The sequence below is a fragment of the Dendrobates tinctorius genome, unplaced genomic scaffold (assembly GCF_039654945.1).
Source record: "Dendrobates tinctorius isolate UK_male_01 unplaced genomic scaffold, ASM3965494v1 ptg000065l, whole genome shotgun sequence".
In the NCBI taxonomy this organism is placed as follows: Eukaryota; Metazoa; Chordata; class Amphibia; order Anura; family Dendrobatidae; genus Dendrobates; species Dendrobates tinctorius.
In genome coordinates, this window is record NW_027361733.1 from 32,874,195 (window position 1) to 32,902,065 (window position 27,871).

Below are 27,871 nucleotides of genomic sequence, written 5' to 3' on the forward strand. Positions count from 1 at the left end.
TACAGAACATATGGAAACAGATTTGTCCTTCACAGGACATGCAATAACTAAAAAGATAGGTGCAGGTCTGAGACCCACATCTTTTGGGAGGAGAGGATCTGTGCTGTTGCAGTTTCCTATCACTCCCATAGATATCAATGGAGACGCTGTAGTGAGACTATAGTCAATCATGCTATACATGTAGATGACAGCAGGACCCATTAAACCTTGGAAGTCGGTAAAATAAAGAGTCAGCAGGACAAGTTTCCGGTCTCAGGTATTTTAATTGTAAAACATTAGACTAACCTCTTTCGGGTTGGATGCACATCTTATACAGCGCACGCACGCACGCACACGTCAATCAATCAATGGATACAACCTGCAAAAATGTAAAACTATATACAAAGGCAGACTGCTATATACAATGTAATGCACCCCCACCCACCTCCCGGACGAAGTGGAGTGCCACCCCTGCATTCTCCCGCTGACCTATACAGCATGACCTGTCTGACAAGAAAAGGAAAGGAGGTGATTGGTGTTAACCAGAACCAGACAGTTTCCATGCATGTTTCCCATATGGATGATGAAGCTGTATCCCCCACAAAAAAACATATGGGGAATGATCATATTACAATCAAAAATAAATGCCCTATGGTAATAGCCATGGCACGCTAGTGGGCGTAAAACTACAATGCTGGGAGTTGTAGTTTCACTCCCTCTAGGATACCAATGCTTTATAGTATATAGTATCTGCAGTTCACGGTAGAAGCAATACAATGCCAGTATTACAAAAAAGGCGCCACACCGAAGCACAGGTTTTGTCTGGTATCAAAGCTCAGCTCAAATAGGGCAGTGTTGCAATACCAAAAACAACCTGATGAGGCGCTGTTTTGGGAAGATGAATGCCAGGTGACCATACCAGCTGCCTACTCTTCCTAGTAACATATACAGCTAAGTTATGGGCTGGCATGTAACACCTTGTACAACATGGCTGCTTCCGCTATGTGCAGAGATATACAACATTTATCACTGACAGGACTCAATATTGTCAACTATATACCAGCCTCCAAGCCAATAACAAATTGTTCAAATATAGCTACACCTATCTACTAAGCAATATGGCTGCCACTACAGCGACACTGGAATGGTCATCCAGCTTTCCAATAAACCTGTCTGGCACCCTGCCTAGCTTAGCATTAATAGGGCACAGTGGCATCGGCCATTGTACTTTGATTTCTAAAATGTCAATGTCACCTTAGTTGCCTTCAGTTGGTAGAGAGGATATTAAAGGATGGGAACCGGCCACTTCCCTGCTGGGTACACAAGCCATGTCATACACAATGGCGTTGGAGGGAGTGACAATCTGATGCAACACTCACCAAGCTTAGTGCAAGGGAAAAGTAGTGTGGGTCTGCAGACTGAACTCTGTGCAGAAAGTAGTAGGAAATCGCTTACATAGCAATTACTCACTATAATAATATGATCTTCGTTACTTGTAGGAATGATATGGCTGGCATGCATTGCTGCGGGATGGAAGAGGAAAGGAATGGTTTCTCTCCCAGTATGCCCGACACCAGAGTTCTTGCAAACCAGAATTTAAGACAGGGCCCCTTTATCCTTCTTGCCTCCATGCAAAACTGTAGCCATACACATTACACGGCTTTCAGAAAAAATGATGCTTCTGCTAATCATTCGGCTGTTGGCCATATCAGATGACCCCCCCACACTCATTTGGCTGAGAGCTTCTGTGTTCTCGATTAAAAAGCCGCCGAATGACGCGCTGGCGGCTTATCTCCAGAACAATGTGATCGGCGGTCCGAAATCGGAGATGAGCAATCGATATCTCTCCAGACCATCGGTCCGCCAGCACTCCCATACACATTAGACCATCGGCCAAACCTGTTATCACCCGACAGTCCAATGTGTACAGGGCCTTAAGGCTACTCAGCTTTATGCAGTTAATCTTTGCAACAACCCCTGGAGAAAAACCAACACAGAACAGCTGATCCATTGTCGGTCAGTAAGGCTGTACACTGTGTTATGGAAGGACTCCCACCACTATACCTGTACCTGGTTCTGTCTGAGAGAAGACGGTAATATAGCCATATCAGAGGACAATACAGGAGCCGCAATCATTTAGTGACTAGAAATCCCTCACAGGCAGATCACCACCTTACTCTACAAAACGGCTGCCCGCAACTTTAAGTAATCCCCTCCCGCTCGATTTATTTATCCTGCTTGATCCATGCACTTTACCCATATTTTACAGCAGTTTACTATATTTGAGTGTTAAGAAGCAGAGATCCCTTCTACTACTTCATTGTTTATACTGTATGACGCTAATTGCTGCAATCTACAAAACTGTAATTAGCCACAGTCAATATATGTATGGATCAGACCCACAGAGGTAGATAAGAGCCACCAAGACTATAACAAGTGTATGATTGCTGCTCAGTACTAAATGGATAGAGCAATGACCCGATAGAGAGTTATAGGTACTTCACACTAAGCGAGATCACTGATGCGTCACCGCCAGCGATCTCGCTGTGTGTGGCACGCATCAGCGACCGGCCCCCTCGCCAGGTATCGCTGATCGTGCAGGAATGTCCTGGGCCATTTTTTTGATCGTTGGTCTCCCGCTGGCCAGCACACATCGCTGCGGGTGGCAACGGGAGACCAACGATCAGCGAGCTCCCAGCGCTGTAAGCAGACGGTGGGAGCTGGTATCCAGGGTAAATAGCGGGTAACTAAGCACGCGCGTCGCTTAGTTACCCGCTGTGTACCCTGGATAGAGCATGCTCGCGCTGGGAGCTGGTATCCAAGGTAAACAGCGGGTAAGCCAGCGCGTGCTTAGTTACCCGCTGTTTACCCTGGATACCAGCTCCCAGCGCGAGCATGCTTGTATCCAGGGTAAACAGCGGGTATCTAAGCGGCGCGCGCTTAGTTACCTGCTATTTAACATGGCTACCAGCGTCCTCCTTGGTCCTGATCGCTGGTGAGATCTGCCTGTTTGACAGCTCATCAGCGATCATGTAGCGACGCACCAGCGATCCTGACCAGGTTGTATCGTTGTCGGGATCGCTGGTGCGTCGTTTAGTGTAACGGGACCCTTATGCATCACTTATTGCCTTCAATCATTAATAGTAAACACAGGTCTATGTAAGAATGTACCCCGGTCTCTAATCATCACTTCACAGCTTAGAGCTAGATAAAATCTGCACAAAAGATGCCCACTCTATATTATATCCTGTATTAAACTCCAGAGCTGCACTCACCATTCTGCTGGTGAAATCACTGAGCAGATACATTATATTACCCTATATCCACCTGGCGTTACATACTGTGGGATAAGCCAAAGCTGCACTTATTCTGCTGGTGAGGTCACTGTGTACATACATTACTTATCCTGTACTGATCCTGAGTTACATCCTGTATTATACTCCAGAGCTGCACTCACTATTCCGCTGGTGGAGTCACTGTGTACATACATTACTTATCCTGTACTGATCCTGAATTACATCCTGTATTACACTCCAGAGCTGCACTCACTATTCTGCTAGCGGAGTCACTGTTTACATACATTACATTACTGATCCTGTACTGATCCTGAGTTACATCCTGTATTATACTCCAGAGCTGCACTCACTACTCTGCTGGTGGAGTCACTGTGTACATACATTACTTATCCTGTACTGATCCTGAATTACATCCTGTATTACACTCCAGAGCTGCACTCACTATTCTGCTGGTGCATTCACTGTGTACATACATTACAATACTATATCCTGTACTGATCCTGAGTTACATCCTGTATTATACTCCAGAGCTGCACTCACTACTCTGCTGGTGGAGTCACTGTGTACATACATTACTTATCCTGTACTGATCCTGAATTACATCCTGTATTACACTCCAGAGCTGCACTCACTATTCTGCTGGTGGGGTCACTGTGTACATATATTACAATACTATATCCTGTACTGATCCTGAGTTACATCCTGTATTATAATCCAGAGCTGCACTCACTATTCTGCTGGTGCAGTCACTGTGTACATACATTACATTACTTACCCTGTACTGATCCTAAGTTACATCCTGGATTATACTCCAGAACTCAGGAGTCAAAATTGCTATCACAGCTTGTTCATTGTTTGCACTGAGCTTCATTACTTTTGTCTTTACACAAGTTACTGTCCAGTAATCTGGTTGGTGAGCACAGCTCTTCTATATAAATCAAGTTGTAACTCAGGATCAGTATGAGATGTACACAGTGACTCCACCATCAGAATAGTGAATGCAGCTCTGGAATATAATACAGGATGTAACTCAGGATCAGTACAGGATAAGTAATGTATGCACACAGTGACTGCACCAGCAGAATAGTGAGTGCAGCTCTGGAGTATAATACAGGATGTAACTTAGTATCTTTTCGAGATCAGCAATGTAATGTATGTACAAAGTGACTACTAATTTTATATATAAACTGTAAATATGGATGTAACTCAGGATCAGTACAGCATAAGTAATGTAATGTATGTACACAGTGACTGCACCAGCAGAATAGTGAGTGCAGCTCTGGAGTATAATACAGGATGTAACTTAGTATCTTTTCGAGATCAGCAATGTAATGTATGTACAAAGTGACTACTAATTTTATATATAAACTGTAAATATGGATGTAACTCAGGATCAGTACGTAATAAGTAATGTATGTACACAGTGACTGCACCAGGAGACTAGTGAGTGCAGCTCTGGGGTATAATACAGGATGTAACTCAGGATCAGTACAGGATAAGTAATGTCTTGTATGTACACAGTGATTGCACCAGGAGAATAGTGAGTGCAGCTCTGGAGTATAATACAGGATGTACAGTGGGTACAGAAAGTATTCACACCCCTTTAAATTTTTCACTCTTTGTTTCATTGCAGCCACTTGGTAAATTCAAAAAAGTTAATTTTTTTCTCATTAATATACACTCCACACCCCATCTTGACTGAAAAAAACAGAAATGTAGAAATTTTTGCAAAGTTATTAATAAAGAAAAACTGAAATATCACATGGTCATAAGTATTCAGACACTCATATTTAAGTCGCATGCTGTCCATTTCCTTGTTATCCTCCTTGAGATGGTTCTACTGATAGGACTTGATTTGTAAAGGCACGCACCTGTCTATATAAGAGCTCACAGTGCATGTCAGACCAAATGAGAATCATGAGGACAAAGGAACTGGCCAAGGAGCTCAGAGACAGAATTGTGGCAAGGCAAAGATCTGGCCAAAGTTACAAAAGAATTTCTGCAGTACTCAAGGTTCCGAAAAGCACAGTGGCCTCCATAATCCTTAAATGGAAGAAGTTTGGGACCACCAGGTCTTCCTAGACCTTGCCGTCCAGCCAAACTGAGCAATCGTGTGAGAAGAGCCTTGGTGAGAGAGGTAAAGAAGAAACCCAAGATCACTGTGGCTGAGCACCATAGATGCAGTAGGGAGATGGGAGAAAGTTCCACAAAATCAACTATCACTGCATCCCTCTACCAGTCGGGCCTTTATGGCAGAGTGGCCCAACGGAAGCCTCTCCTCAGTGCCAGACATATGAAAGCCCACATAGAGTTTGCTAAAAAAAAAACACATGAAGGACTCCCAAGACTATGAGAAATAAGATTGTCTGGTCAAAAAAGAAGAAGATAGAACATTTTGGTGATAATTCTAAGCGGTATGTGTGGAGAAAATCAGGCATTAGTCATCATCTGCCTAATACAATCCCAACAGTGAAACATGGTGGTGGCAGCATCATGGTATGGGGGCATGGTTGCCATTGAAGGAAACATGAGTACGGCCAAGTACAGAGATATCCTGGATGAAAACCTCTTCCAGTGTGCTCTGGACCTCAGACTTGGCCGAAGGTTCACCTTCCAACAAGACAATGACCCTAAGCACACAGCAAAAATAACAAAGGAGTTGCTTCAGAACAATTCTGTGACCATTCTTGACTGGCCCAGCCAGAGCCCTGACCTAAACCCAATTGAGCATCTCTGGAGAGACCTGAAAATGGCTGTCCACCAACATTCACCATCTAACCTGATGGAACTGGAGAGGATCTGCAAGGAAGAATGGCAGAGGATCCCCCAAATCCAGGTGTGAAAAACTTGTGGCATCATTCCTAAGAAGACTCATGGCTGTACTAGCTCAAAAGGGTGCTTCTACTCAATACTGAGCAAAGGGTCTGAATACTTATGACCATGTGATATTTCACTTTCTCTTTTTTAATAAATTTGCAAAAATCTCTACATTTCTGGGTTTTTTTTTGTTCAATCAAGATGGGGTGCAGAGTGTACATTAGTGAGAAAAAAAATGAACTTTTTTTAATTTACCAAATGGCTGCAATGAAACAAGATTGAAAAATTTAAAGGGGTCTGAATACTTTCCATACCCACTGTAACTTAGTATCATTTCGAGATCAGCAATGTAATTTATGTACACAGTGACTGCACCAACAGAATAGCGAGTGCAGCTCTGGAGTATAATACAGGATGTAACTTAGTATCTTTTCGAGATCAGCAATGTAATGTATGTACAATGTGACTACTAATTTTATTTATAAACTGTAAATATGGACATCCCTTTTAAACTAAATGTTCTTTGTACAGACTGATGCATACATACACATGAGCAATTCCCAATCGTCGTGTCATACAGAAAATAATATTGGAAAAGAATTAGACCAGAGCAAATATATATAAGCAATACAATGCAACTATAATTATCACAATATAAAAAAAAATAATGATAATATTACAGGGGCCAGATTGATTATAAGGGTTATAAATTAAATTTTATGAGACAGTTCATAGAAGGCTATGGTAAAAATGAGATTCATAAATATATAGGTCACAGATCATTGTACTGTGGCTTAAATACTCTGTAATCCTGTGGTAAAATGCATAGACTACTACTCCTTCCATAAATTTCCTCTCGAGATCAGTGGGACAATGAACATAATCACATGCTGGACAGCCAAGGGACCATAGGAAGAAAAAAAACACCCTCATTTTTTTTTAACCTCGTTTGCTTGGCTAGGTTGAACCCCTGTCCCTTGTAAATCTGTGCCCCATGAGGAACTGGCTCGGTGAAGAAGTGTCCAGATTTAGTGCTGGTAAGGAAAAAACAGAAAACAACGCTGCAGTCACAGACTGGTAATGCAGGAGGTCGCACACGTTCTGGGTATCCCCCTTATTGGTGGGGGTGTTACTTGGGGTCCTCCACTGTGCCTTTACTGAGGTCAGCCATCTTGGGGTATTTCACTTTCTTCTGGTCGAGCTCGTTCTGAGCCCAAAGGAGCAGTTTAAGGAGTTTTGCCAGTTTGGGTGTGGACTCGCGGTTCTCGTAGTCTAAGACAGCCTGGTTGACTTCACTCCAAACCTGTAAGTACATAATACTTCTGGGTTATGAAGGATGTACATGGACTTTAGGGAGCATAAGTGTTGTTCCAATTGACAAAGGACATAAAAGCAAAACTGAAGGTTTTTGGTGGGATTTTGATTGCCTAGGCGCTGTGCCTAGTAAGACAATGAAAAGACAGGACACTTCCCTGCCACTATCGTCAGCTGTATAAGAGCATTACCAGGAGTTAGACCCCATCATCCTTGGGGAAATAAACTTAAAAAGCAGGTGTGATAAGATGTCAATAAAAGGTCAATTACAGTGGGCACACATATCACCTTAAAGTGGTTGTGCAGTCTTTTACTAAAAGTGTGCAGTCTCTCAGTGTCCTCACAGCATGCACATCGCAAGCTATCAGGACTCTTCGCTGTCAGCAGGGAATGAGAGGTCATGTGACCGCAGGTGTGCGATACGTATACGTCCGGCACATTCTGACTAGATATGCACGGCCTTGTGGTCACGTAACTGCCCAATCTCTCCGCCAACCCCGGAGAATCCTATGGTGCACACACTGTGAGGATTTAGAAGTCTGCAGTCACACAGTGATTGCAGCCTTTCAGCAAAAGACCGGACAACCCCTCTAAAGGGAACCTGGCACCAGGTTTGGCCGATATGAGTTGCGTCCAGCACCTTTTAGGCCTGATATACAGCATTCTATAATGTAGTATATCTGACCCCAACCCAACCTGTAAGTGAAGAAAAAGACCGTTCATTATGCACACGTACGCAGCGCTCCGGTCCAAGGGGCATCAATGTTCTTGGTCTGGCGCCTCCCTACTTCTTACGATCACAGTCATCCTTCTTGCTTCATGTGGATGAGGCGTCTTTGAGATATCCGCACAGTCTCCCCAGCATCGCAGTCCTGCTCAGGTGTACTTCACTGCCTTAACTAGAGCAGCGTAAAATACAGCAGTGCGCAGGTGCCGGAGCTCTTTGACCTTACCCGGTGTCTGCGCACTGCAGTACTTTGCGCTGCCGGCAACAGGGCAGAGAAATATGCCTGAGCAGGAGCGTGATGCCTAGGACTGTGCGGATGATGGAGGGTCACATCATCAACAAGAAGCAAGGAGGACAGCATCGCAAGAAGGGAGGCACCGGACCATGACCAGCGACATCGCTCTGATCGGACCACCTCTCAGGCGAATATAATAAAGATCTTTTTCTTCTCTTACAGGTGGGGTTGGTGCAAATATACAGCATTATAGAATGCTATATATATCAGCCCTGAAAGGCGGTGGCCACATCTCATATCGTCCAAACTTGGCGACAGGTTCCCTTAAACTATAATTGCACTTAAGGCATTTTAGCGGATATGCTCCTGCAGTGAACGGCAATATTGGTCGTTTAGGCTGGACAGACTAACCCCAGATAAGGGAAGTTAGCATTTTGCATCTGACACATTTTTGCTGGACCCTGCTGGCTAAGAATAAGCATCATCAGAATGTGATCATGGGGTTGTTTCTGACAATTAAGTGAACTGCATTACCTTTAGCTTCCTAACTACATACAGCCCCCTTTACCTACAGGACAATATGCTGCTACACTTTGATTTAACCATTCATGAAAAGTCCTAAATCCTGTCCGATTTGTGGCCTGTAAAGAATACCTTCTGCCGCTGCATCATATTCAGCAAATCACCGAATGGAGAATCCTCTGGGTTGTCGAAGGCTAATAGCGCCAGCGTCCGCTCCATCTCAGTCAAGCACTCTCTGCTCTCCTCTCCCTGCTCAGCCAACTGTGTCTGGGCGAACTCTAGGGCGGCTTCTGTCTCCCGCTGCCTGATCAGCTCTATCAGATGTTGTTGCTGAAGAATCAAAAGAAGAACGGATGACTTCTGCTCTAAACTACTTTGTCAATATCCATCATTCGCATGTCAAAAAGCAAAGATACGGGGAGCAGTTTGTTGCGATCCTAAGCCCCCCATACAGATTAGATAGAAGTCAGCCAAATCCACCAATTCCATTGGGACCCCTGACCATCTGACGTGTATGGGCCGCCCGACTTTCCCACAACAGATGATGCTGGGGAAGAGAAGCCAAAGCCTGAAAGTGTCTGGCTCCCCGCTACCCATTGAGACCACACAAACACTCGGCTGTAGTGGTCCCTGGATGTGAAGGGAGCACTTTTATAACCCAGGATGTACTTTTCTTAAAAAAAAATAGCATCTCCTTAGGGAATAAAAAAAGATAAACCTGAACTTACCATTACCCTTTAAAAAACTGTGGTCAGAGACAGGAAATCTAAAAACCCAACCCCATCACAGGTAAACTTTGAAGGGGTATTCCCATCTCAAGGATCCTATCCCAATACGTAGCAGGTGTAATAATAATATTAGCAAATATCTCCAATTAGAAATATAGTATAGTTCTTCTGATAGGGTATATCACTTACCCCATGTGCAGGGCATTACAGTAGCTTAGGTATCCATGTTTATAACCACTCATATAGTGACAGTTAACTAGTTGCTAGTGGTCGTAACCAAGGATACCTAAGCTACTGCAATACCTGCACAAGGGGAAGTGACATGGCTTATCAGATCTAAACTACATTTCTAATTGGAGGTATTTGCTAAAATTATTATTATTAAACCTAGTACATATTGGGATAGGATCTTGGTGAATTGAATACCCCTTTACATTTTCTCAATCCTACCAAACAGCTCCCCAAACCTCAGCTGTCCTGGGAGTTTTGTATGGAGCAATATTCTAACCGTGTACCGTCCCTGTTCTGACCTGCAGGTGGAAATACAGGTAACGGTGTGTGTCCAATAACTCAGGATGAAGGGAGTTGATCAGGGCAATGGCTTCCTGTATCTGTCCTTTAAGAATCATCTCCCGAATCTTAATCCTTTCATCCAGGCTTTCCAGGTCTACACTAGGCTCAATACCAGACTCCATCCGGAATTTCTCTGCTGCCTCCTTGAAACCCTCTGTGGAAAAAAGAAGAAGAAGAGGGAACCCAAATAAGATAACAGGATTTACACATGTTACATTCATCTTAATAATAAACCTATAGTCTGTGAGCTCCACGTAGTGATGACTGAAGGAGGAAAAATGTTATGATTAAAGGGTCTCCTCACATTGCCGTTTACAGAAGCAAGATGATTTGGTGGCCAATACGTAATGCTGCTAGCCAAACATTTCCCCTGCAGTGGTCACTACTGGAGAAACTCAGTATTACACAATGATTGTTCAAAGGCACACAGGACTATGGAATACTTTACTGCGCCCAGTGAACCAGAGTCACCTGGAGAAGCAGAACTTTGACATTTAGAAAGAAAGATTACATTTCTGATGAGTATGAATATATATATATATATATATATATATATATATATATATATATATATTCTATGGTTTTATAGCTACTTGATATGTTGTATCTTTGTGAATCATTAATAAAAATGATTATGAAAATAGTAACTAACATGTGTAGTGATAATCGTAAATGATATAACAATATGCAGTAAATCTTTTTGGTTGTTACAGACATCTAGCAGTGTATGGCCCTTTAACGAGTAGCATCCTTATAGAAGACAATATCAGGAACACCATTCAGATCAGGGCCACAATAACCTGTATGTCTGGCCTTAGTCACTATTAATCCTGAGGAACAGGAAAGTCTGCTAATCTGGCAAACAAGCACAGTTCTGGATCATCTGAAAATTACTTCCTGGTCCATGATGTGACCTGTTAAATCATCTAAAGAATCTGATAATCCAGCATCCCTGTGCTTTACAGTTTATGTGATAAACCATATTGGTCCCAAACATCTTATGTGATGATAAATAATACACTGGACAATAAGGGAAGTAGGTTTCTCCTACTTTAAAACATTGTGTATGGGCCCATGTTGGGGAATTAAAAAAACAAACAAAAAAAAAAAAAAAATAGTACTCGCCTCCAGAACCAGCACCGCTTCTCCACACTAGCTTCTGTGTCTCCCACCAGTCTCCTGGCATAAACAATGTTACGTAATGGCTGTAGCCAATCAATGGAAACTGACAGACTGCAGCCATCAAATTCTGTCTGAACAAGAAGGTCTCCATCTTGGGCCCATAGACAATAAGTTTTAAAGTATGAGAAACCCGAGCTGCAGAGGTAAGAAGGGGTTGCTCACACTGCTGTCCACCATGTCTATCTGATCTAATACTGAAGATACCAGGGGTGCTGTGGTAAGAAGAGGCCGCTCACACTGCTGTCCATTCTGTCTATCTGATCTAATACTGAAGACACCAGGGATGCTGAGGTAAGAAGAGGCTGTTCACACTGCTGTCCACCCTATCTGATCTAATACTGGAGACACCGGGGGTGCTGAGGTAAGAAGAGGCTGCTCACACTGCTGTCCATTCTGTCTATCTGATCTAATACTGGAGACACCAGGGGTGCTGAGGTAAGAAGAGGCTTCTCACAATGTTGTCCATTCTGTCTATCTGATCTAATACTGGAGATATCAGGGGTGCTGAGGTAAGAAGAAGCTACTCACACAGCTGTCCACCCTGTCATTCTGAATGACAGTACAAGGCACAGGTTATCTCCAGGTCTCAGCAGAGGAGCGTCCCACTACCCATTATAATAGACAACTGCTCAAACATTCAAAGATACGTTTTTGTCAGTCTAACAAGGTGGCGGCCATTATTATTCTACACTAATCAACTTGCTACACAAAACAATTGTGATTTTCTAATTAAAAGTATTTAGGAAATTTATAATGACATCTCATTTAGTTATCTCATTTTTTATATTCCTGAAGAAACCCTTTGACACTTCTCCATGATACAGTGCCATATAGTGGCTGTCAGATAACAGCAGACCACCAGAGGTTACAGATTCCCTCTTTAAATGGTAGCTGTCTACATTAACCCCCAAGGCTATTTGCTTCTTCTGACCAGGACAAATTTTACAATTCTGACCACTTTTACTTTATGAGGCAATAGCTCTGGAACGCTTCAACGAATCCCACTGATTCCGAGACTGTTTTTTTCTAGACATATTGTACGCCATGATACTGGTAAAACTAGATTGATATGACTTGTGTTTATTTGTGAACAAAATGGAAATTTGGAGAAAAAGTTTGAACACTTTTCAGTTTTTGAATTCCCACAAAAATTTAAAATAACCAATAAATTTCGTTCAACTTCACAATTGTGTTCCACTTGTTGTTGATTCTTCACCAAAAATTTACATTTGGTAGCTTTATGTTTGAAGCATGATATGTGGGAAAATGTTGAAAAGTTCCAGGGAGCCGAATACTTTCACAAAGCACTGTATGTGGGAGAAAACCACCGTTTTGGCGCACAGCAGGGCTCGAAAGGGTTGACGGTTTGGAATGCACATTGATGTAATGGTCTGTAGGCACCATGTCGCGTTTGCAGAGCTCCTGATGTGCCTAAACAGTAGAAACCCCCCACAAGTGACCCTATATTGGAATTCATCTAGTGTTTTCCTGGTATGTGAATTTTATAATGTGGTGGCACATACATAAATTGTGTAGAGTTTATCAGGTTGGCATTGGTGAGTTGTGCAAGTCAGAAATGAATTTTGTAGTCCATGGATGTGTGGTAGAGTCTGAAGCATTCTTTTATACACAAACCAGGTGTCACATTGCTAAATGGTGTCCTTGTGTATCCCCCTTTGTAACACACTCGGCACCTTTTTTACGATCTTCCTTTCTTTGAGGTTTGAGGGACCTCACCAACAAAACGTTGGCCTAGTACGATAAAAACACCTTCAGTTCCGGAAGTACTGGAGCCCACTGGTTCCTGACTGCCAAATATTAAGGCCTTGATCACTAGTTCCTGGAACTGAAGGAAGGTCCCAGTCCGGCCTGCACATCTTGATAGAATGAAAGTGTACATTGCCATCTGTACGATGTGCACTGCCAGCTTCTTGTACCACACCTTGGCTTTTCTCATGTCACTGTATGGCTGAAGGACTTGATGACACACTCCCAGAACAGGGGGACATTCAGGCGGTTGAATCCGGGTGTCCTTCCCTTCATAAACCCTAAACTTGTGGGTGTACCCTGAGGTACTATCACACTTTGTAGAGCTTAATTCCGTACCTGGCCCTCATACTAGGCAGGTATTGCCAGAATTTGAGCCTCCCTTGATATTAGGAACTTATCCATGCAGATGTCCCTTGTGGATGGCCTCAAAACGTTTACGGGTCATGACCATTCGGAATACTGGAGTGTTTTACAAAATGTCAACACTCCAATATTGTCGAAGTTATGGTTTCTTGACTATAAAGTAGATATGACAGGCTCAAACCCCAACTTAGGTGCTCTGGGAAAAAACAAGACTAAAGTATAGGAGTAACCCCGGCACACTAATAACATGAAAGTAAAGTCTTCTCAACGACAGTCTTTAATTGTTGTGATTTTATTGATTGTGAAAAAAAAAAAAAAAAGGGTGGTGTTACAATCCAAAAAAGGGTGGTGTTACAATCCAACGTTTCAGCTCTACATCTCGAGCTTTCATCAGGGATATGACTAGATCCTTGGTTTTGAGGTGTGTGTATAAGTGGTATAGGTTTGCCTTTGTAATCCAGCTGCTGGAACGGTACCTATAGTAACCACGATGTGTAGGGTCAGCACGTGACTCCCGTCCTCCACACCTGACTAGATTTAGGACACAAGGACGGGAGTCACGTGCTGACCCTACACATCGTGGTTACTATAGGTACCGTTCCAGCAGCTGGATTACAAAGGCAAACCTATACCACTTATACACACACCTCAAAACCAAGGATCTAGTCATATCCCTGATGAAAGCTCGAGATGTAGAGCTGAAACGTTGGATTGTAACACCACCCTTTTTTGGATTGTAACACCACCCTTTTTTTTTTTCACAATCAATAAAATCACAACAATTAAAGACTGTCGTTGAGAAGACTTTACTTTCATGTTATTAGTGTGCCGGGGTTACTCCTATACTTTATGGTTTCTTGACTAACAGCATGTGAAGGACCAAGCCCCAAAACGTCATCATCTCTACTGCATCTATAGGGGTCCAGTTCGAAAATGATGAACGGCGATTTTGTGCAGAAAAATTGTGTAGGACAGACACACGGATCTGATTCTTTGTTTTCACCTGGACTCTAACACTAAGTCAATTCAGTAAAAAATACAGTAGTAGACGACGAATACTTCCGTATATTTTTACTGTCCCTAATCTAAATTAGTTCTGTATTCTTTTTTCATCCCCCCTAAAAAAACAACAACAACAGGAGGCCGATCTATGATGTTTGTCACTGACCAGAACTCGACGGCTGTAGGACGCACGCCCGGATGTGGTGCAAAAAAAGGACAAAAAAAAAAATAGACAGGAAAAAAGTCCTTGCCAAAAGTGAGCATGGTGCTTTTCAGTGGTGAGCATCTGCTCTGTGGCTGTAGGACACACCCATGGAGTGGTGCAAAGTGAGGGGGTGAGGGGAGAGGAAAAATGGTGATGTGAAAAAAAAAAAAAAGTCAAAAAGTCCTGGAAAGCAGCAAGGCGTGGAACATTGATTTGTGTCACCGATCAGTGCTCGTCGGCTGCAGGACACGCGCACGGAGGGCAAAGGGGGGGGGGAATAGGCTGGGACAAAAAAAGATGTAGAAAACAGCGAGCACGAACCTTGATCAGTGATTTGTGTCACTGATCAGCATCTGGCAGATGCAGAACACACAAAAAATAGAAAAAAACTGCCAAAAATAGAGCGATCAAGTACTGATCAGCCAGGGGGATTTGGGTGGATTAGGAAAGATCAAGAACGATGAGGGATGAATCAGGAAATCATGTTTCTCCTTTTTACAGCGGTCACGGTGCCGCACTTCAGCCATAGTACAGTGCCTACAAGTAGTATTCAACCCCCTGCAGATTTAGCAGGTTTACACATTCGGAATTAACTTGGCATTGTGACATTTGGACTGTAGATCAGCCTGGAAGTGTGAAATGCACTGCAGCAAAAAAGAATGTTATTTCTTTGTTTAATTTTTTTTTAAATTGTGAAAAGTTTATTCAGAGGGTCATTTATTATTCAACCCCTCAAACCACCAGAATTCTGTTTGGTTCCCCTAAAGTATTAAGAAGTATTTCAGGCACAAAGAACAATGAGCTTCACATGTTTGGATTAATTATCTCTTTTTCCAGCCTTTTCTGACTATTTAAGACCCTCCCCAAACTTGTGAACAGCACTCATACATGGTCAACATGGGAAAGACAAAGGAGCATTCCAAGGCCATCAGAGACAAGATCGTGGAGGGTCACAAGGCTGGCAAGGGGTACAAAACCCTTTCCAAGGAGTTGGGCCTACCTGTCTCCACTGTTGGGAGCATCATCCGGAAGTGGAAGGCTTATGGAACTACTGTTAGCCTTCCATGGCCTGGACAGCCTTTGAAAGTTTCCTCCCATGCCGAGGCCAGGCTTGTCCGAAGAGTCAAGGCTAACCCAAGGACAACAAGGAAGGAGCTCCGGGAAGATCTCATGGCAGTGGGGACATTGGTTTCAGTCAATACCATAAGTAACGTACTCCACCGCAATGGTCTCCGTTCCAGACGAGCCAGTAAGGTACCTTTACTTTCAAAGCGTCATGTCAAGGCTCGTCTACAGTTTGCTCATGATCACTTGGAGGACTCTGAGACAGACTGGTTCAAGGTTCTCTGGTCTGATGAGACCAAGATCGAGATCTTTGGTGCCAACCACACACGTGACGTTTGGAGACTGGATGGCACTGCATACAACCCCAAGAATACCATCCCTACAGTCAAGCATGGTGGTGGCAGCATCATGCTGTGGGGCTGTTTCTCAGCCAAGGGGCCTGGCCATCTGGTCCGCATCCATGGGAAGATGGATAGCACGGCCTACCTGGAGATTTTAGCCAAGAACCTCCGCTCCTCCATCAAGGATCTTAAGATGGGTCGTCATTTCATCTTCCAACAAGACAACGACCCAGAGCACACAGCCAAGAAAACCAAGGCCTGGTTCAAGAGGCAAAAAATCAAGGTGTTGGAGTGGCCTAGTCAGTCTCCTGACCTTAACCCAATTGAAAACTTGTGGAAGGAGCTCAAGATTAAAGTCCACATGAGACACCCAAAGAACCTAGATAACTTGGAGAAGATCTGCATGGAGGAGTGGGCCAAGATAACTCCAGAGACCTGTGCCGGCCTGATCAGGTCTTATAAAAGACGATTATTAGCTGTAATTGCAAACAAGGGTTATTCCACAAAATATTAAACCTAGGGGTTGAATAATAATTGACCCACACTTGTATGTTTAAAATTTATTAAAATTTAACTGAGCAACATAACTTTTTGGTTTGTAAGATTTATGCATCTGTTAATAAATCCTGCTCTTGTGTGAAGTTTGAAGGCTCTAACTTATTTGCATCTTATCAAACCTGCTAAATCTGCAGGGGGTTGAATACTACTTGTAGGCACTGTATACCCAGTACGTCTAAGATCGGTAAGTACCAGCCGACCAAGACGTACTGGATCCGGTCATGAAGGGGTTAAACAACCACTATCTTTTTTTTTCCTTTTAGGTCTTACTAATTTTGCATAGTGAAAAAAATAATAATGAAAAAAAACATTCATTTTTTTCAAGTGCCTAAAAACCTCCCTGCACTGTCAGTACTCAGTAATAACTAATATAAACCGCAGACATTAGGATTATTGACCCTTTAATCGCACACACAGCACTGACCGGTTACCAGGTAGTTCATGATCAGTCGGTTCATATCTGCTCTCTGGATGTGCAAGTTGTTCAGTTTTTCCATCCATTCATCCTTGGTGATCTCCTCGGGTTTCTCCGCATAGCTCATGATTGCTGTGAAAGGCAGAAAATATATAATTAAAGAGCTATTCTCATGTTCTGAAAATGGCACAATTAGACACCATGAAAATAAGTTTGCAATTGACTTGCTTTTTCGATCTACCGTTATTCTCCAGCAATGAGAGTTATTGTCTAAGGCTTCTATTACATTTGCAGTGTTTTTGCTGCCCCAATAGATTTCTATGGGGCCGCAAAAACGGGCCATAAAAATTCATCGGAGTGCTGTACGCCGCATTTACGGCCGTGAAAAAATATCGAGCCTGTTCGATATTTTTCACGGCTAACGGACACGGTCCCCATTGAAAATCAATGGGACTGCAAAAACAACGGACGTTTGCCCAGTGTGTTGATTTTGCGGTATACCGTGAAGACCGTATTTTTCCCCCCCTACTTTTCAAAACCTATTCCAAACCAGAAAAACGTCGATCCGAGAAGATTTTTGCAGCCCGTTTTTGCAGAAGACTGTGAAAATTATGGCAATACGGCCTGCAAAAAACACGGCAAGTGTATAAGAAGCCTTAGGGCAGAGACAGACTGCCGTATAACTCGTGCGAGGATCGCATGGTAAACCTGCGTTGGCTGTCTGCTTTCCTGACCTGAGCTTGACAGCTGCATAGAAATAAGTCATGCTCAGGTCATTAGAGATGCCGGGCCAGTTGTGCAGCGCCATGCGATCATCCCACGAGTTACACTGCCCTCTGTCTCTGCCCTTACATTGTTTAGAGCTGGTTGTCAAGTAGACAGACCCTCAGAGTCTGTCTGACCATATGAAGTTTCAGGCTGAGGCGTTAACTCTTGAGTTCTCAGTCATCACTCTATAGTACATTAATTTCTACTGAGCAGTAAAGGTCCATTTACACTGCACGATTATCATGAACGAGCATTCCTAAGAACGCTTGTTTCATGATAATGTTGAATTCTAAACAGACTGCTGATCACCAGGCGATTGAGTAAAACCCTTGTGAATGGGTGAAATTAACATCAGCACAAAAAATTATCGCTCTCAGCAGCGGACCGTCCTGTATAAACAGGATCTTCCTGTGTAAACAGGACCTGTGCTGCCAAGAACAATGGCAGGCTATACACACTGAACAATCTATTACACTCCGCTCAGTGTACATCTGAAGTAAAGGCCACTTTACATTTAGCGATGCACCAGCGATCCCGACCACTATATGACCCGGTCAGGATCGCTGGTGCATCGCTAAATGTAAAGGGGCCTTTACTTCAGATGTAAGCACAAGATGCAGTATGAATCAGATCTGAAGCAATAAAATCAGGGTTTCCCTTAGAAATGGCATGAACAGTATTGATTGCAGCATTCAAAGGCAAGAAAAATCAAATGTTCTTACAACCACTGTTGCAAGACTATTTTCACACACAATTGGATCTTGCAGCTAAAAAAAAAAAAATATATATCAAAGGGAAAAAAAAAAGACTTTGAAGAGTATTTTTCTTCTCCTATTGCTTTACTAGCTACATTTTGAACTTTTCTTTTTTAACCAGAAACGCCTAAAGAATTGAGATTTTTTTTTTTCCACGCTGAAAAAAAATGTGGAAAAATAAACAGCACTAAGCATTATAGGCATAGTAACCACCGTGGTCCAAGTGCTCGGCTACCCACTGCTCATGATGCCACTCCTGGATTTTGAGAGCTACGAACACTATCCAGGAGGTCACTGACCTGTATGGCATCCAGCAGTTTACTATAGAGATCAATGACCTCCTGGACACTAGTGTGGTGGTAAAATCATCATAAAATTCCACAATGTGTGGATTCTGCACATGTTCACTGTACTGCAGATTTTGGTGCGGAATTTAGTTGTATCTCTTCCGCTTTTGTAATGAATGAAATCTGGGATATTTCAGTGCTGATTTTGTCACGTGTGAAATATGTAAATCTACTCTTAGAATTTGCACCCGACAGATTTTTATTTTTTTTTGTTACAGTCTCATTCATCTGAAATTCGTACAGAAGCGGCCGACATACTATTCACATACATGGAAAACATGGATTTTTGTGAGTACTCACCGTAAAATCCTTTTCTCCTCCGCCACATACACCCTCGCCCCGATAGCGGGCGGAAACCAGTTTAGTGCAAAAGCAGTAGAACATCCAAAAATTAGCCTTAGCGCAGAAAATCATATGTCTGAAAAAGGACCACCCTACATTAAATAAGGAATTATACTAATTAAATAAACAAGAGCCAACTGGCTATCACTGTGGGTGCTGTGTCCCCCAATGAGCGTCTCGGAGAAAAGGATTTTACGGTGAGTACTCACAAAAATCCATGTTTCTCCTTCATCTCATTGGGGGACACAGAGACTGTGGGACGTCCTAAAGCAGTCCCTGGGTGGGAGGACAACTCACCGATCCAAGCCACATGCCCTCCTGTCTAAAGGTGTGCCACTGCTGCTTGGAGAAATTACCTACCCAGACTCGCATCCGACGAGGCCTGAGTATGCACATTGTAATGCTTACAAAAAGAGTGCAGGCTGGACCAGGTTGCTGCTTTGCATACCTGCTCTGCCGAAGCCTGGTGCCGAAGCGCCCACTGCCCGAGTAGAGTGCGCCCCTATCCCTGTTGGAATCGGTGCGCCTCTAATACAGTAAGCCTCCTGAATAGTTAGGCGAATCCATCTGGCTATGGTTGATCGTGAGGCTGCGAGACCCTTCCTGCGCCCTTCCGGAATCACAAACAACGAGTCCGTCTGGCGAAAAGGTGCTGTCCTTGACACGTACCTCCTGAGAGCTCTTACCAGATCTAAAGAGTGGAGCGCCCTTTCCACTCTGTGTACTTGCGCTGGACAAAACGAAGGCAGAACAATGTCCTCATTAATATGGAAAGAGGACACGACCTTCGGCAGAAAAGGCGGCGGTGGTCTAAGGACTACTTTATCCTTAAAAAAGGTCAGAAAATGAGCTCTGCAGGATAATGCTCCTAACTCCGAGACCCGCCTAATGGAAGTTATGGCTACCAAGAATACCACCTTCCTGGAGAGATATGAAAATTAAATTTCCTGTAATGGTTCAAACTGGGCTTCCTGTAGGACACCCAGGACCAGGTTAAGGTCCCAGGCGTCTATAGGTGCTCTATAGGGGGGCACCAAATGAGAAACCCCCTGAATGAACATCCTGACCTGCATATTGGTAGTGATCTTTCGCTGAAAAAGGACCGACAAGGCCGAAATCTGCCTCCTAAGGGAACTTGGCGCCAACCCTGGGTCCAGGCCGGACTGCAGAAAAGCCAGGATGTTGGGGACCGAAAAGGATAATGGCGCAACCCCGTGTTCTCGACACCAATGAAAGAAAACCTTCCAAGAGTTATGATACATTTTCGCCGAGGCCGGCTTCCGGGCGCTAACCATTGTCGCAACCACTTCACGCCCAAATCCCGCCTGGGTCAGAATCCAAGATTCAACGGCCATGCCGTCAAACACAGGGCCCCTAAGTTCGGGTGGCAGATGGGCCCCTGAGACAGTAAGTCTGGCCGTTCCAGTAGACGCCAAGGCACGTCTGCGAGGAGCTGCACTAGATCCGCGTACCATACTCGACGGGGCCAGTCCGGGGCCAGCAGAATTGCCGGGACCCCCTCTGTCTTGATCTTTCTGATGACCCTTGGGAGAAGCGGCAGTGGGGGAAACAGGTATGGGAGCCGAAACTGGCTCCACGGTAGGACCAACGCATCCACCGCGATCGCTCGCGGGTCCTGAGACCGAGCGACAAACGTGCTCACCTTGGCGTTCTCCCTGGACGCCATCAGATCCACGTCTGGAGTCCCCCACCGTTGGCAAATCTGCTGGAAGATCTCGGGGTGAAGGGACCATTCCCCGGCCGCAACGCCCTGTCGGCTTAGGAAATCTGCTGCCCAATTTTCCACACCTGGTATGTGAACTGCTGAGATTACCGAGTGGTGCCTCTCGGCCCAACGGAGCACATGCTCTATCTCGCGCATGGTTGCCCTGCTGCGCGTGCCTCCATGGTGATTCACGTACGCCACTGCCGTGGCGTTGTCTGACTGACCTCGGACTGGACGTCCTGCTAGCAAGTGCTGAAAACGCTGCAGCGCCAACCGCACCGCTCGAATCTCCAACAGGTTGATCGGAAGACGAGCCTCCTGAGGCGACCATTGCCCCTGGGCCGTGTGATGCCGGAAGATTGCCCCCCAGCCGAAAAGACTTGCATCGGTCGTGATCACCAACCAATGATCTGGGGGAAAAGGCTTCCCCTGTCGAAGAGAGGAGTCGTGTGTCCACCGCTGCAGCGCCCGTCGAACCTGAGAGGGCATCTGCACTGATGATCGAGGGAGAACGGACTCCAGTCCCAAGCCGCTAAGAGAGCATGCTGCAGGGGACGGAGATGAAATTGAGCAAACGGAATTGCATCCATCGCCGCCACCATCCTTCCTAGAACCCTCATCCCGAACCGGATAGTGTGAGGGCCCGGTTGTTGAAGACTTCGGACTCCCTGCCGGAGCGCCCGAGCCTTGTCCTGAGGGAGAATTACCAACCCTCGGGAAGTGTCGAAAATTATCCCCAGGAATAAAATCCTCTGAGCTGGGGAAAGGGAAGATTTCTTCCCGTTGATCAACCATCCTAGGCGAGATAGGGTATCCAGTGTGATGCTCACATTCTCCTTGCATGCCCGAAAGGACGGCCCCTTTACTAAGAGGTCGTCTAAGTACGGCAAAACCACTATGCCCCGAGAATGTAGAACGGCCATGACGACCGCCATCACTTTCGTGAATATCCTGGGTGCCGTGGCCAACCCGAAAGGTAGGGCCACAAACTGAAAATGCCGGCCCTCGATTGCAAACCGAAGGAACCTTTGATGCGGGGAAAAATAGGGATGTGCAGGTAGGCATCCTGGACATCGATCGAGGCCAAATATTCTCCGTGCTCCATGGACGATATGACCGACCGGAGAGATTCCATGCGAAAACGCCTGACCCAGATGAACCTGTTCAGGAGCTTTAAGTCCAGAACCGGCCTTACTGTTCCGTCCTTCTTGGGGACTGCGAACAGATTGGAGTAAAATCCTTGGGCCTTCTCGCACTCTGGTACAGGGACAATGACCCCGTTGCGCCGCAACACCTCGATGGCCCCTAGCAATGCCTCTGCCCGGGATTCCGTTTTGGGAAGCCGGGAAAGAAAAAATCGTCTTGGCGGATCTTTGACAAACTCTATTTTGTACCCGGAACACACTAATTCTGCCACCCATGTGTCGCGCACCACCGCGACCCAGACGCGGCAGAACCTGCGCAGACGTCCGCCTACTCTGCTGTCCTCGGGTACTGGATGCCTCGAGTCATTTCGCTGAGGGCTTCTGGGACCTGGCCCCCCCTTGATCTGGGCGGGCGGCCCCGCATCCTACCCAGCGGGTTGGTTCTATACGTGACCTGACGCTCCTTGTCTTGGTTATAGCAAGCTGGGGTGGAGGTACTGGCCGCTGCCATCCACCCGGGGGTGCGAAATTCTCGAAAGCGCGCCTGAGGTTGACGAAAAGGCGGCCTAATCTTCTGCTGTGGAAGGAAGCTGCTTTTTCCCTCTGTAGCATCTGAAATGAGCTTGTCTAATTTCTCCCTAAATAGCCGATTACCCTGAAAAGGCAGGGAAGTCAAAGACTTCATAGAAATAGAATCAGCCCGCCATAACCTTAACCACAAGGCTCTCCTAATGGCGATTGCATTTGCTGCCGCTACAGCTGCGCCATTAGCCGCATCCAAGGATGCATTAATTAAATAGTCACCCGCCATCGCGATCTGACTTGCTATCTCTGCCACTTCTGTCGGCAAATCTCTATCCTGTAGGACCTTGTTTAAAGAATCTGACCATGACATCATGGCTTTGGCTACCCATGTTGCCGCAAAGGAAGGAAAGAGCGCTGATCCCGATGCTTCATACACCGAGTGAGCTAAACCTTCTATGAGTCGATCCGTGGGGTACTTAATGGAAGAACCGCTAGGTACTGACAACAAGGACCTTGAAGCTAGGCGTGACACTGGGGGATCCACTACCGGAGATTCCGCCCATTTTTTACAAAATTCCGATGCGAACGGTTATCTCGTTTCCAGCGTTTTTTGTCCTGAAAAACGTTTGTCTGGATGTTCCCTATGCCACTGCACTGTATCCTCGAACTCAGGATGAGTGCTAAATACTCTATGTGGTCTCCTGGTCTTCTTAAAGGATACCTTATGACCTGCGGTTAGGGAGACATCATCGTCAATACCCAGAGTCTGATTGACTGCTTCAATAAGACTGTCTACCGTTTCCCGGTACCCCGGGGTATCCAGGTCCAAGGACTCTTCCCAGTCATCACCTGAACTCTGTTCGCTCCCAGAAAATGGTGACGGTGAGCGAGATGCCGCACTCACGGATGCTGAGGCACCGGAGGGGCCAGGAGACGCAGTACGGGCTCTTTTCCTGTGCGTCTGCCTAGAGAGTGTGCGGCCCCTGCAGGCCGGAGGCTCTTGTGAGGTGGATGACCCCCCCCAAACAGGCGAGCCGTCATCTCTACCCCTATCCGGGGCCTGAAGGGTCTCAATCGCCTTCGTGAGCGAAACCATGGACCGAGAGAGTGATAACGCCCATTCTGGGGGATCCAGACCCCTGGGCTCTGTCGCAGGGGAGGGCTCCTGGGCGCGTTCGGAGTCGCAGGCTTCACATAACTTAATAGTTTGCGCTCGTAGGAACATCACCTCACAGGAAACGCATGCGGCATAAAGGAACGTGTGCGTTTTTCCTTTCCCAGACATACTGCTGGCGTCGGCCCACACACAAAAAAATCCCTTAAAGGCTTGGGGGGGTAGGCGGAGGGGGAGGAGGGTACTGTGTAGTGCCTTAGTGTGGCTCCGGGATGGGGTCGCACTTACCCGCTCCTGCGCGTCTCTCCCCCTGCTTCAGTTCGCGCCTCACTCCTGGTAAGCTGCGATTCCTCTGTGATCGCGGCCTACCCTGCCTTGCCGCCGGGGCCTCAATTTAATCCGGCGCCCGCCCTGGAGATGGGGGGCGATGCCGGAAATGACATCACGCGCAGGGCGGCGCTTCCACCCGCGGCCCAGGCCGAAGCCGCGGGCTAAATTTAGAAGCAGTCCGCCCGACTGCTACCCCGGCCGCCCGCCTCCCCATGCCCGGCTGACGACGGGGGGCGGCGCCGGAAATGACGTGCGCCCAGGGCGGCGCTTCTGCCCGCGGCCCAGGCCGAAGCCGCGGGCTAAATTTAGAAGCGGTCCGCCCGACCGCTACCCCGGCCGCCCGCCTCCCCATGCCCGGCTGACGACGGGGGGCGGCGCCGGAGATGACATGCGCCTACTGCGGCGCTTCCGCCCGCGGCCCAGGCCGAAGCCGCAGGCTAAATTAGAGGCGGTCCGCCCGCCTGCGGCAGACCGCTACCTCGGCCATCCGGCTGCAGCTCCCCACAGTCTCCCGGACCATGCCAATACCCGGAGGGAGGTGAACCAGGTTAGAGGGGGGGAGGGAAAGGTGGATGGGGGGGGAGGGAAAGGGGAAAGCGTGCCTTTCCGAAAACGCTGCCCAGGGCCCTCCACTCACTCCAGCACATACCTGAGGTACTCTGTTTAAGACGGTGCAGGCACCCTAGCTCCGACCGCTTTGCCGGGGCGAGGAGAGGGACCGTCTGCCGCCATGCAGCACCGCCGTCATGCGTTGGTGGAGTCATGGGGGCCGCACAGACTAGTCTTGTGCTTCTGTGCAAGCCCATGGTTTCAATACCTAGGGGTGGACAGGGCTAAGTCTGGCCTAATGTCCAACGTCGCGGGAGAGGAAACATGGAGGGACACTCGCACGTGGTCGCCCGTTGCTGGTTTGGGGAAATCGGATCCTTTCAATAGGATGCGTTGCCCCTGTCTTATCTTCATAAAACAAAAAACCAAGAAAAAAATAGATGTCTGGGGAAAAGTCCCAGATATGTCCCTCGGTGCGGGAAAGGATACATGGAGGCGATACTCAACGCGTGCTCGCCCGTTGTTGGTTTGGGGAGATCGGACCCTTTCTATAGGATCCGTCGCCCCTGTCTCATCTTCATGGTAAACTAGAAAAAAATAGTCTGGAGAGATCCAGACTGCGTGTGCCTCCATAAGACACGAAGCAAAAACTGGTTTCCGCCCGCTATCGGGGCGAGGGTGTATGCGGCGGAGGAGGAGCTAACTTGTTTTTTGTATGCCTAGTGTCAGCATTCAGACGGCAGTAGCACACACCCACAGTCTCTGTGTCCCCCAATGAGACGAAGGAGAAAGATCTACTGCATGTGAACAGTGCCTAAACATCTATCTGCGGCTGCAAAAGCAATCTGACCCCCAACAAGTCTCGGGTTATCACCTATACAGAAGTGGGAATAAGGGTACCGTTATACGTAGTAACGCACCAACGATTCCGACAACGATACGATCTGGCTAAGATCGTTTGTGCATCGCCAGTAAGCAGTCATGCAGGCCGATCTTCATAACCACGCATCAGCGATGTCACCAACGACCACGGCGATCGTTGGTACCGTGTCACACACTGTCTATAATAGCGATTCAGACTTTGAATAGGCGTCCTTCAGCGCTATATGAGTTCGGAGTCGCCAACGAGGTCGCTCGTCGTTGATAAGGGGCGCCAAACACAGCGATGCATGCTGGTCAGCGTGACGCCAGCGATCAAAAAATGATCCTGAACGTTCGCGCACGATCAACGACATCGCAGCAGGGAGCCGGTCGCTTCAGTGTGTCACACTTAGCGAGATCGCTAGCGATTTCGCTGTTGCGTCACAAAATCGTTGTCGCTTCAGCAATATCGCTAGCGATCTCGCCGTGTGTAACGGGGGCTTAACTCCTTTAAAAGGGAACTTGTCCTGTAAAATAACACTATTAACCTGCAGATATAGGATTAATACACAGGTTAGTGGCATTCTGACACTGTGCGGCTGTCACACAGAGAGCCCTGCTGCCGGGAGCAAATTAACCATTTCCCCCAGGAGCCTTGCTTTTTAAGTCACAGGGGAGTCCCCAGTCACAGGGGTGTCCCTGGGACAGTTTCAGTCACCACCCAGTGTATAGAGCGCAGGGAGGGGGCAGTAACCACACCCCCGACATGGACTGACAGTCAATCCTAATGCTGAGCTGCTGTCAGTCAGTGCTGGGGAGCGATCACAGCTGCTGTGCTCTATGCACTGAGCAGGGACTTAAAAAATACCAGCGCCATCCCTAAGATTGCAAGTGCGAATGTGAATAAAGTTAATTTCCTTCTGGCAGTGGGGCCGTCAAAGCCAGCGCCAGAACATTATTACCCTGCAGATTAACTCTATATCCGCAAGACAATAGCGATATTTTACATGCTAGGCTTCCTTTAAGGTTGATTCACTGTATAATTAAAAATGCCTGCTGCTTCATAATAAGATTGATTATTCCAATTTCTCCCCATTTATAAACCTACAAAATGAGGTGTCACACTTTTAAATAAGAACCTATTTTTATTAGATCATTCTTAAAAACAAAAACGAAGGAGACATGATCACCAAAAGTAGAAACCTGGTAAACATTTGTACTTGTAAGTCTTACACAGGATTTGTATGGGACCTCAGATCGAGGCTTACACATTACATATGCACCTATTAATTAACATTTGAGCCTTTATTATATTTCTATGTACCAACCCATGGATGTTCCACTTTTTTGTTTTACATTTCTCTGATGATTTCATATCACTATATTTGTTTTGTTTTTTAAGAAGGATCTAATTAAATTATATTATTTAAAAATGTGACCTGCCTGATTTTGCAGGTTTGTCGATGTGTATATCTATTGTGCTGGTTTGATATTTGATCTACGCTCCCAATGGCTCTGCCTGCTGCGTGTACATGGGACCACTGTGGTTCACACTGGCCAGATCTAACATTTCTGGCAGGGTAGAAGCCACACTGATACACTTCACACAGATGATCAGCACAGGAGATAGAGGTCTGCTGATGTGCACACCGGGTCCAACGGTAGCAAACCCTCAGCTGTGAGACGTGCCGCAGTGCCAGCCCTAGGTGCCCCCTCATTATAGGTTTGCCTGTTGCTATGGTTACGTGACACGGCGGAGGACAACGCGTCATCACGGTGGTCAGGAATCATGGCGACAAATAAACACAACGTCTTACAATTATTTCCCCTAACGACAGAGCTGGAGAATCCGCCACACAGCATGGCGGACATAGTCTCCATAGCCCAGCAGGTTTCCAGCACAGCAGCCATTATTATGGATTATCTGGGTGTCTATGGAGCAGGACACAGACTTGTGAGGATGGAAGGAGGCAGACGCATGGAAACACAGAGGAACAAGGGGCTGCGCCCCCCACAGAGCACGGACAGGATGCAAACAGCCCACACACCGCCCGGGGACCGGGTCAGGACGGAGCTACCTGGACCCGGCTCTCATACAATGACCGGAAGTAGGAATCGGACGGCAACACCATGGAATGAAACCAGTCCTCCACCAGCCCCCGGTAAACAGACGCTTACCGAACTTCCGGCGCTGACGTCACCGAAGCGGAAGCACCGAGTTCTCATCGGGTGTCACGTGACTCGGGAGCAACGCGAGGTTTAGTCATGTGATTGGGAGGTTGCGGTTGGCACATGCGCAGTGGACTCCAGCAGATTT

At 46.3% G+C, this 27,871-nt stretch overlaps 1 protein-coding gene across 2 annotated transcripts; it reads right to left on the reverse strand.

Annotated features, from left to right (window-relative positions):
- Positions 1-243: 243 nt before the first annotated feature.
- GID8 (GID complex subunit 8 homolog) lies at positions 244-27,871 on the reverse strand. Of its 2 annotated transcripts, none has more exons than XM_073580918.1 (5): positions 27,733-27,871; positions 17,102-17,224; positions 10,149-10,345; positions 9,023-9,220; positions 244-7,395 (listed from the first exon to the last, which is right to left on the reverse strand). In XM_073580918.1, the coding sequence occupies exons 2-5, from the start codon at positions 17,217-17,219 to the stop codon at positions 7,222-7,224; spliced, it is 687 nt and encodes a 228-aa protein (XP_073437019.1). In that variant the 5' UTR covers positions 17,220-17,224; positions 27,733-27,871; the 3' UTR covers positions 244-7,221. The 2 variants fall into 2 exon arrangements, with proteins under 2 accessions (XP_073437019.1, XP_073437020.1); XM_073580919.1 differs by having other exon boundaries at positions 27,633-27,742.